This window comes from Hippocampus bargibanti, linkage group LG09 (assembly GCF_051943395.1).
Source record: "Hippocampus bargibanti isolate YZ-2025 linkage group LG09, ASM5194339v1, whole genome shotgun sequence".
NCBI lineage: Eukaryota > Metazoa > Chordata > Actinopteri > Syngnathiformes > Syngnathidae > Hippocampus > Hippocampus bargibanti.
In genome coordinates, this window is record NC_142742.1 from 6,120,889 (window position 1) to 6,132,671 (window position 11,783).

Genomic DNA, 11,783 nt, shown 5'->3' on the forward strand with positions numbered 1-11,783 from the left:
TTTTTTTTATTGAAAATGAGGGGTGCGCGTTATACACGTGTGCGCGTTATACACGAATAAATATGGTAACTATGTAATTATTTTGTCATGCATTTGGTCTCATGCATAAAGTTTACAACGTGATCCGACCACGTGTTCAAGCCTTTAACACTGTTTCTGAGTTTGACAATTAATTAAGATTATTTACGATTAATTAAGATTAACTCATTCACTGCCATTTCCGAATTTATTCGGGAATTTAAAATATGACGTGGAGCGCCATTCCCGCATTTGTTTGGGTTTTGTTTTTTACATGGCGATAAAGCGCTGGTCGGACCTCTGGCAATGTTTTTCCCTTCTACATGGGGGTAGCATTTCCCTTTTTTCCACCTTAGCACTTTGTTCCAGCTTCACATGTTAAATCGCTATATAAACCAATATGTACAGTAATAATAATAATAATAATAATAATACATTTCATTTCTAAGCTCTCAAGATCACTTTACAGTCACAGGATCAGTTTTTCTGTGGGTGAGCAGCGGCAGCCACATGCGTTCACTCAACCCGGAATCACTATCAAATAGATAGAATGTTAGCTAACTAGCTAGGTAATAGATAAACTAATCGATAGCTAGCTAGCTAGTTAGACAGTATAAGTTGCATTGTTTTTTGTTCAGCCGCCCCTATTTCAAGCTCATATAACTCCAGACCCATTTAATTCAGGAATTAACTCTTTTTTTTCCTGATGAAAGAAGAGCGTCTAAGATTTCTTACAGTGAATTAAATGTATGTAGTCCTAAAACTCAATATTCTGAGGGTTCTGGAATTTGAGTGAAAATAATAATAATATTAATAATCCATTTCATTTATAAGCGCATTTCAGAACTCTCAAGGTCACTTTACAGTCACAGAATAAGTGTTTCTGTGGATGGGCAGCGGCAGCCATACACGCTAGCGTTCACTCAACCTGGAATAACTCAAATACAGTAGATAGAAAGTTAGCTACCTGACAAAAATGACAAAAACTTTTGTCACTGGAGAGCACACATTTTTGCACATTGTCTAGCAGTGAATGAATTAATTAAGATTAAAAAAGAAACCAGTTGGTGAATATATAGACTTAAAAAAGGAAAGATGAACAACATTCTGGATTTTCTTTGGGGGAAAAATTAGTCAGATAGAGGAAAAATATAAACCAGTCACAGTTGACTCGCGGCATAACGGGAGTAAAAGTCAACTGATATTGATTGTCAACAGTCTCATGGCAGGAAAGGAAAGTACAGTGATACCTCGGTTTACGAACCCCTTGGCTTACGAACATTTCAGTTTACGAACATTAAATTTATGAAAATTTTACCTTGGCATACGAACTTTTTTCGGGATACACACGGAGCTGCCTCAATAAGTGAAGTGTCGTTCGCGAACGAGCCCGTTCGAACAACAAAATGGCAGCCGACTGTTTTTGTCCTCTATTCCCCGCCCCCAGTCAGTCTACGATTAAAGCCACGTGATTTGTCAAGAACGGAGAAGTGAGGGGGGGTGGGGTTTACAGATAGAGAGAAAGAGAAGCCGTTCTCCCCCAAAAAAATGGCTGCCGACTTTTTTTGCCTCTATTCCTCGCCCCCGTTCTTCGGTTAAAGCCACGTGATTGGTCAAGAACGCAGCAGTGAGGGGTGGTGGTTTCAACATTAAAGAGACAGGCAGACGACAGTGAGAGACTTTCAACTTTGATAGTTCAAAGGCAGAGTGTGGACTGCAAGGTTAAAATATCCCATCAATCAGGCTCCACAAACAACCCGCACAAGCCATCTGTACACTTGATGCAAAAAGCTATCAACCCAAATAAACAGAACACAATTGATGAGGAACTAGATACAATTATCACGGAGAAAGCACCTACAAGGGACAATTCCTCAAGATGATGAAAGAAGAAGGTTACGTTCCTCATCAAGTGTTTAATGCTGAGGAAACTGGCCACTCCATTCTATCAAGCCATCAACGACCATCACAACGGTAAATAAAACGACTTTATTATACAGTACAGTTTGTTTCTTTAATTATAATACCATCACACATTTATTATACATACAATAAGGTATATTTTGTGTAGTTTTAAGGCTTAGAAAATTAGAAAGTAGAAAATTATGTTTGATGGGGACATGGGAACGGATTATTCTCATTTTAATGGTTTCCTATGGGAAATAATTTTTTGGGACACACACTTTTCGCCTGACACACTGTCTGGGAACCAATTAAGTTCGTAAGCCAAGGGATCACTGTATAAGTGCGTGTGCATCTTTTGTTTTCTAAATGAGGCCGGTTTTGAGGTCAGAGTTGCGGCGAGACGAGCGTCCAAGCAGCAGATCCTTCTCGTGGATCAAACTGTCCAGAAGATCTTCTTGTCTGTAGTTGTGGTAAACCTTGAGAAAAGCCAGCACAGCGATGGCAAGCCAAGTGAGCCACGCTGCCCACAGGCCGAACTGTAAGCAAGACAGAAATGTGTTTTCATGATGAGAAGATTCTTTTGTTGGCTCTTTGGCAATTATGAATTTACCTGAGCGATTGCAAATTGGTCATAAAAAGCAGAGTTGTCCACGCCCAGTTCGAGGTCAGTGTCCTGCAGGTCTTCACAGCTACATAAAATAATATATGTTACTTTCACAACATAATTTCATCTGTGCTGTATGTCATGCATATTAGTATATTCGACAATAAAGCTGACTTTGACTTTAATAATAATATGAATAATAGTAATAATAATAATCATCAATTTTATTTATAAGCGCCTTTCAAAACTCTCAAGTTCACTATACAGTCACAGGATAAGTTTTTCTGTGGGTGAGCAGCGGCAGCCACACGCGCCAGAGTTCACTCAATCCGGAAATAAATAGATAAGTAAGCTAGCTAGCTAGCCAGCTAATTGATAGCCAAAAGATAACTAGCTAGATAGCTCGTCACCTAGATAGCTATATAGCTCATATAAAGCTAAATAGAGAAAAAGCTAGCTAGCCAGCAGGTAGATAACATCATAGAGCTAGAACACTCAGAACCAATCCAACACCAATCAGATAAGCATTAGCAAACATTAGCATGTGTGTTTATTTTTCATCATTTGAGGTTATATAACTTCAAATATTACATTCACTCCACAATAATTGTATTTGTATAATGTATAATGTATATTTGTATTTTATTTATTTTATTCTATTTATAATTGTATTTTATTTTTATGTATTTGTATTTTATTTATGATTGTATCTCTGCTTGTCTGAATGTAAAGTGTCCTTGAGAGCTTTGAAAGGCGCTTGAAATAAAATGTATTATTATTATTATTATTATTATTATTCAATCTGGTTGACCAATGAGTGACCAATATTATGTGTACATGATCAGCCAGGCGTGCACGGAACCTTGGCCGACATACAAGAAATCCTACCTGGGTGAAATGGTTTTGTATTTGTTTATTAAATGGTTTATGATTTAAAAAAATCAAAATTAAAAAAAAGATGTGGTGGGTCATTGAGCTACCTGCTGGGCATGGTGCCACCCTCGGTGATGGAGTCGCACCACAAATTGAATCCCACGCTGACCATGGTGCTCGACAGGAAGATGGTGAACACCACCAAGGAGCTTATGAGCAGGTTGAGAAAGGCATTGAAGATGGAGCTGCAGGGGAAAAAACGGTGCACTATTATCATTCATGCTTTCTACTATCTTTGTGACTGCTTTATTTTCTGTAGATGATAGTTGTCCATGTTAAGTGCTTTGTTACAGCTTCAGCTGTTGTTAAAGCGCTATATGAATCAATATGTATTGTATTGTATTGTATTGAGCCATCTTAAAAAATACATTTAAAAAATTAAATCCTCATTTGGGTCTTGGGTGGGCTGGAGATATCATTCATTCAGCCATTTTTAAATTATATCTATCTTCTATCAAGCTCGCTATCTAGCTCACTTGCTATCTATATAGCTACCTAGCTAACTTGTGAGCTATCTAGCTCACTATCCATCTAGCTATCTAGCTTGCTATCTATCTAGCTCACTATATAGTTATCTAGCTCGCTATCTATCCAGCTATCTATATAGCTATCTAGCTAGCTATCTAAATCGCTATCTAGCTAGCTATCTATCTTGCTAGCTATCTAGCTAGATAGATAGATTGCTATCTAGCTAACTAGCTAGATATATCACTAGCTAGCTAGATAGATCGCTATCACTATCTAGCTAGCTATCTATCTGTTTGTTTGTTTGTTTTTTGTTTATTTATTATTTATTAATTTCTTTATTTTAAAGTGCTTGTCCCCAATTGGGTCTTGGGTGGGCTGGAGCTGTCATCCATTCAGCCATTTTAAAATAGCAGTTATTCATTTATTAATATATTAATATTTGTATCTATCACTTCCTTCTTTCCTTCATCTCTCTCTATTTCTTTCTTTCTTTCTTTATCTAGATTTGTTTAATTGTTACTTTGGTTCCTGGTAGTTTACTTTGGTCCCTGGTAGTTTTCAAGACAGTATTTCGTTTTTCAGTGTCATCCTATTTTTTATATAATACATTTTGTCCACCCTCATCCTCCCTTCATTTTGAGGTCTTCCACCTAAAATCATGCAATGTATGACATTATCATTGTTATTATTATTTTCAACACATGAAATCAAATTATGATTCGAGCCATATTAAGGCACGGGCTGTATGTATTCCTTCCATTATTCTAGCATGACAAATTTTCTTCTGTTACTGTTTATGATGCTCAAACTAGCATGCAAATCGGACTGCGGTCAAGCCTGGGGCGTTGGATGTGGACGATGTCGAAATGACAGCAATTGCACACAGTCAGTACTCACTCGTCATGCCCTTTGCACAAAAAGAAGAGCAGCCTCCACGCCTGCACGGCGGACAGGATGAGAGAGGCAATCCCGACAAAAGCGATGAAGCTGCAGGAGGATTCGGCCCCCCACTCCTCCACGATGAAGCGCTGCTTCGACACCGTGATGTTCTCATTCTGCCACATCCCACGAGTGAAGAGTAAACATTTGCCACCGAAGTCCTCCGTATTTTCGGAGAGAGGTACCACGGCGATGAACCCAAATAGGAAGGCTAAAAAATAAAGAATGCACTGAGCGAAAATTAAATTATCCATGGCCATTTTATCCGTCTTTATTGTCAGTGCTGGGTGCTGCAGATGTTGCGCATGCGTAGTATATGCAGCAGGTTGCGCATGCGCAGTGGAGGCGGGTGCCGCATTCGAATCACTGACCTGTTCCAAAGATTCACAGCTCTGAAAACTAATGAGTGTGGTGTGATTGTTGACAAGATCAGTGGCGCTGGGCGATGACGTCAGCAGGAGGCGCCAAGGACCAGCAGGGGGAGTGACTGGGAAGAAGCACAGCATTGGAGGCTAAATAAAGAGTTACCCACGTTAACGCACAGCTGGACTCACGTGTGCCTTATTTGACAACACGACATGGTGTCAGAAGTCCTGTAGTTGACGTGGTGTGCGCGAAGAGGATATTTTGGAAACGCGGCGGAGAGAAAAAGGCAACATGAGCGACGTAGAGGATGGAACATCGGCACGGGCTAATGGAGCCATGGCGCGAGGTGCACAGCAGGCTGCGGGACCAGTCGTCACCGCGGGGCCGTGCGCCACGTTCAACATCCAGCCGCCAGAACCCTTTGACTTCTCAAAACCGCAGGAGTGGGAAAAATGGATCAGGAGATTTGAAAGATTTCGCCTGGCAAGTAACCTTAAAGCGAGTTCTGAAGAAAGTCAAGTAAACACACTTATTTACTGCATGGGTGACGAGGCTGATGATATTTTACGCGGGTTGAATCTGACGGAGGTTCAACGGTGCACGTATCAAGAAGTGCGGAGGGGACTCCAAGACTTCTTCGTTGTGAAGAAAAATGTCATCTTTGAGCGTGCAATATTCAACATGCGCTATCAAAAGGAAGGGGAGAGTGTGGATTCGTTTGTCACTGCACTGTATGCCCTGGCAGAGCATTGTAGCTATGGGACGCTACGCAATGAACTGATCAGAGACAGAATTGTAGTCGGACTACGGGACAAGGGATTGTCCGAACGATTGCAGTTGGATGCGGATCTGACCCTTGAAAAAGCCATAAGAATAGCACGGCAAAGTGAGGAGGTGAAGAGGCAACAGCCTTATCTGCGGGGGGACACCAACTCAGAGGCAAGTGGCGCCGAATCTGTTGACAGAGTGTTCAAAAGCAAATTAAAGACGGCTAAAAACTCACCCAACTATGCCAATAGCCAGACAAACAAGCCCCACAGTACTCACTTTAGGAAGGAAAGGGGGGCACAGTCAGTGTGCCAGAAATGCGGCAGCTCTCCTTCTCATCCAAAATTTGATTGTCCGGCCCATGAGGTGAAATGTCATGCTTGCGGGCGGAAGGGACATTTTCAGCGCGTATGTAAATTCAAATCGACGCATGAAATTACAGGAGATGAGGAAGACGAGGGGGAGGAAGCAGTTCTCCTTGGCAGTGTTGTGACAGACCGTGATCCGTGGATGGTCAAGATCGACATAAATCAGCGCAGTGTGATGTTTAAAATCGATACTGGCGCCGACGTCACTGTTCTGCCATACAAAGCATTCAAGGTCACGTATCAAAACAATCTCCCTAAACTCAAAAAGGCAACAAAACGACTCCTGGGACCAGGGAGCAGCCCTCTTGAGGTTGTGGGCGTCGCCAAGCTGCCGCTGAGAAAAGGTGAGAAGGAGGTGATGGAGGATGTTTACATCAGTCGTCATGTGCATACTGCCTTGCTGGGGAGATCTGTGAGCTGCAGGCTGGGGCTCGTCGCACGCCTAGGCAGCGTCACTATGCAGTCATTAAAAGACAACTACCCAAAAATATGCACTGGACTCGGAAAGATGCGGCAGCCGTACAACATCAAACTGAAACCAGGGTCTGAACCTTTCTCTTTAAAAACACCAAGGAGGATTCCATTGCCATTAATGGACAAAGTCAAGAAAGAGCTATCCCGCATGGAACGACTCGGAGTAATAAAAAGAATCGAGCAGCCAACAGACTGGTGCGCTGGCATCGTGGTAGTGCCCAAGAAATCAGGTGCTGTACGAATCTGTGTCGACCTCACCAAACTCAACGAGTCAGTCTGCAGAGAAAAGTATATCCTGCCATCAGTGGAGGAAACACTCGGCATGCTGGCTGGAGCCAGGGTTTTTAGTAAGCTGGATGCAAAAATGGGGTTCTGGCAAATACCCCTAACACCTAATTCCGCAAAGCTTACAACTTTCATCACGCCATTTGGACGCTATTATTTCAAGAGGCTACCTTTTGGGATAGCCTCCGCCCCTGAACACTTTCAAAACAGAATGGTAACAGAGGTTACAGAAGGGCTGGACGGTGTTGTTTGCCTCATGGATGATGTGCTCATATGGGGCAGGACGCAGGAGGAGCACGATGCCCGCCTGCATGCTACCTTGGAGAAAATCCAGGAGGCAGGCATCACTCTCAATGTGGAAAAATGTGAACTGTCAAAGTCAGAGGTGACATTTCTAGGCCATGTGATCTCAGACAGCGGCATCAGGCCAGACCCAGCTAAAACTGAGGCAGTAAGGATGATGCCGGAACCAACAAATCTAACAGAGTTGAGAAGTTTTCTCGGAATGATGAACCAACTGGGGAGGTTTGTGCCGGGGTTGGCAGATCGAGACAAGCCTCTCCGAGACCTCCTGTCCAAACGGAACTGCTGGGTGTGGGGCGTCGACCAGGCACGAGCCTTTCAAGATTTAAAAGACGCGCTGACGTCCACACCGGTGCTGGCCATGTTTGATCCCAACAGAGAAAGTAAAGTCTCTGCAGATGCGTCGTCGTACGGGTTGGGCGGAGTTCTTCTCCAAAAGTGGGAGGAAGAATGGAGACCAATAGCTTACGTGTCACGCTCGCTCACATCTACGGAGCAGAGATATGCTCAAGTGGAGAAGGAGGCTCTGGGGCTGACCTGGGCCTGCGAGAGGTTTCGTAACTTTCTCATCGGGAAGCATTTCTTGATGGAGACGGACCACAAACCTCTCCTGAGTCTCCTGGGGTCCCAAGCCCTGGATACATTACCTCCACGGATACAACGCTTCAGAATGCGACTCATGCGCTACTCTTACTCCATCTCTCACGTCCCAGGAAAAAGCCTGTTGACAGCTGACACACTGTCTCGAGCTCCAGTGGAGAAGGAGGCGACACCAGATGACAAAGAATTGCTCGAAGATACGAACATCTACATCGACATGGTGATGGAGAACCTCCCGGCAACCACCAATTACCTCGAAAGGCTGAGAGAGCAGCTGCAGAGGGACAGCGTGTGTGCACGTGTGATGCAGTTGTGCAAAGAAGGCTGGCCTGAACAAGGCCCCAATGAACCGGCACTCAGGCTGTACAGAGCAGAGCAGGCATTCCTCACAGTCCACGACGGAATCCTACTGAAGGGACAGAGAATTGTCATACCTTCAACCATGAGAAATGATGTTCTCGTTAAACTGCATGAAGGTCACCAGGGCGTGGTAAAGTGTAGAGAACGAGCGCGGCGGGCGGTGTGGTGGCCTGGGCTAAGCCAACAGCTGAACGAGTTGGTTCTCAACTGCCGAACATGCTGCAAGGAGAGACTGAACCACAGAGAGCCAATGATTCCATCACCGTACCCAGGAAGACCATGGGAAAAGCTAGGAGCAGATTTGTTCATGCTCGGAAACAAGACCTACTTGCTGGTTGTAGACTACATGTCAAGGTATGTGGAAATAGCTCTGTTGGCCTCCACAAAATCGAACGAGGTAATCCGCCACCTCAAATCAATATATGCACGCCATGGGATCCCGGACCTTTTGGTTTCGGATGGAGGGCCTCAGTTCTCCGGAACAGTCTTCACAGAGTTTGCGGAGTCGTATGGGTTCCGCCACATTACAAGTAGCCCACGATACCCTCAAGGCAATGCCGAGGCAGAACGTGCAGTTCAAACGATCAAAAGCCTCTTGAAAAAAGCAGATGACCCCTATCTGGCCTTGCTTGCGTACAGGGCTACCCCTCTTGAAAACGGGTACAGCCCCGCTCAGCTTCTAATGGGGAGGAGACTCCGCACGAGGGTTCCCATCCTTCCTGTCCTGCTTAACCCAGCCATCCCCGACCGAGAAGCCATCATCCAGAAGGAAGATGAGAAGAGGACAAAAGATGCACAACGCTACAACACGCGACATCGTGCACAGAACCTCGTCAGACTCAACCCGGGACAGTGTGTGTGGATTAAGGACCAAGGAGCGGAAGGAGCCATCATCGAAAGACATGCTTCCCCACGATCATATCTGGTAGAGGGACCTCACGGGACCATCAGACGAAACCGGCGTCATCTCATCCCAATGAGGTCCTCGCCTGAGCAGAGTGGCTGTGATGCAGCGGAGCAGTCTTCGGGAAGCGATCCAGAAAGTCCATCAGCGGGACCACTACAGCACAATCTTCCAGAACCACCACCCACTCCTACTACCAAGACCAGGTTTGGGAGAGTCGTGGTGAAACCAACCAGGTTGGACTTGTGATTTTCTTTTTTTTTTCACCCATTTTCCCCCTACTTTCAGGCTCTGCTTGCAGGGTTGTTCGTTAAAAAAAAAAAAAAAAAAAAAAAAAAAAAAAAAAAAAAAAAACGGGGGTGGGTGTATTCCGAATATTGAGATGTACTTGTACATGCTGTTCTGTTTGTCCATACAATGTTCAGCCCATTACAGAGCATAGAGGAGGATCAGTTATGATGGACCATCAAGTTATTGTTCTCAAATGGATTGTCTCAAATATGTTTGTTTTTCCTATGCGATCCCTTGTCACAGTCTGAGGGACGAGCAGACCTTTCAACCACGAGGCAGAATAATCCTCAAGGTCTGTTGAATCATTGGTAGTCTATCCAATGATTCTAGAAAGGGGAGATGTGGTGTGATTGTTGACAAGATCAGTGGCGCTGGGCGATGACGTCAGCAGGAGGCGCCAAGGACCAGCAGGGGGAGTGACTGGGAAGAAGCACAGCATTGGAGGCTAAATAAAGAGTTACCCACGTTAACGCACAGCTGGACTCACGTGTGCCTTATTTGACAACACGACAATGAGCACGTAGGATTTCAATCCACATTTTCTCGAATACGTCTTGACACTTCATTTTTTCACCTGTTTTACAAAATACCACTGTCATTGGCGTGCCTGACATTAATAAAAGTGAAGGGGAGGGGTTATCAACATATACAGTAGTCGAGTGTATGATCACTATACGTATCACTACACTCGTCCCTGTTGGATAACGTGAGGTTGTTTGGTGAACTTAAAGACACGTGTTTTTTTTTAATCTGGATAAAAAAGACCACCACATTTCAGGTCCAGTGTTGAAAAAATTCCAATGTATGTAAAGTATTTGCGTGAGTGTGTACGTGTGTGCGTTCTTTTTTTTTTTTTCAATGCAAAAACCATTCACTTGATGTTTGCACGATGCAATATTTTTGTGTTTTTAAAAATTCGAATATGTCTCGACTGGACTTTCATGATAAATCTGTAATATTTATCCCTCATTAGGGTTGCAGGGGGGTTGGGGGTGCTCGAGCCTCTCCCAGCCATTTCCGGGCACTAGGCGGGGGACACCCTGAATTGGTTACCAGCCACAGGCCGTTTTTTTTTTTTTGCGCTCACTCGGCCATAGAGGCTCAAAGACCAGATCACATGTATAATTGTTTTCTACCTCTAATCGAATAAAATATTTAGCTGACACAAATGAGTGTTGTTGGTGAAAAAAAGGAAAGTAATGGCAGTGTTAATACTCATTTGATCTGCTTCACTGGATCCATCTGGACCACCAAATCCTGCTTACAGTGCCCTCTAGCGGATATTTCCTATTAATTGTCCTTTGTGCTTGATATGTGGTTTTGTTGTTAACAGTCAGTGGCGGGCCCTTGGATTTCTCTAGGCCTTCAGTAGTGCTACGTCTGAATCAATCCCCAGCTGGGAGTGTGGTGTGATTAATTACACGTCCACTAGAGGGTGACGTTGGCCAGAAAATAAGTAATAATTGTAACTTGAAGAAACTTCAAAAATATTGTCATTAAACTGAATTTTTACTATTTACCTGCGAATTCATGATAACCTCATAAAATTGCAATATTATATGCTATTTTTATTAGCTTTGGAGCTGTCCAACTTTAATGATGTTCATCTATTCTTGAACAGTCCGTCTTAAAAATGGCTTTAACGTCTGCAACCAAATCCATTTCTTCTCCTCCTTCAGCCATTTTGGGTTGACAAAACCATTATTAAATCAACAAAACAATATATTTGATTATGCAGTTCGCTACAGATACAGTGTGCTAGCTCTGGCCAGTATGCTGTTATCACCTGCGGGTAGTGATACTATGATTGGCTCGTGACTTGCCAGTCATGTGACGAGCCAATCATAGTTTGCAAAAATGTTTCCAGCGCATCCCAGCAGGCCCTTGTTGCCAACTCGAACTCTGATTGGTTAAAGCAACAGTTTCATCGACACTTAGTTTATCCTACAGGGCCTGCAGAACTGATTGTGAAGGCGTCCAGGAAGCTGAAGACAAATTGTAATTATTTAATCAGAATTCATGGACAAAATAAAATTCACAGTAGACTGATTCAGATATTTTTTAGGCCAGCAGAGAAGGCCTTGAAGGCCCTGATGGCCCACCTGTGGCAAGAGTCCAGTAATGTTAATGGGAACAAACTGTTTGACTATGAAGCTTATGTTATATGAAGGCCCTTTAACAAAAAAATATAATCTTT

At 43.6% G+C, this 11,783-nt stretch overlaps 1 protein-coding gene across 1 annotated transcript; it reads right to left on the reverse strand.

Annotated features, from left to right (window-relative positions):
* On the reverse strand, window positions 1-5,170 carry tmem179ab (transmembrane protein 179a, genome duplicate B). The gene is made up of 4 exons (XM_089004774.1): window positions 4,826-5,170; window positions 3,508-3,645; window positions 2,534-2,612; window positions 1-2,459 (listed from the first exon to the last, which is right to left on the reverse strand). The coding sequence occupies exons 1-4, from the start codon at window positions 5,125-5,127 to the stop codon at window positions 2,286-2,288; spliced, it is 693 nt and encodes a 230-aa protein (XP_088860900.1). The 5' UTR covers window positions 5,128-5,170; the 3' UTR covers window positions 1-2,285.
* Window positions 5,171-11,783: the final 6,613 nt, after the last annotated feature.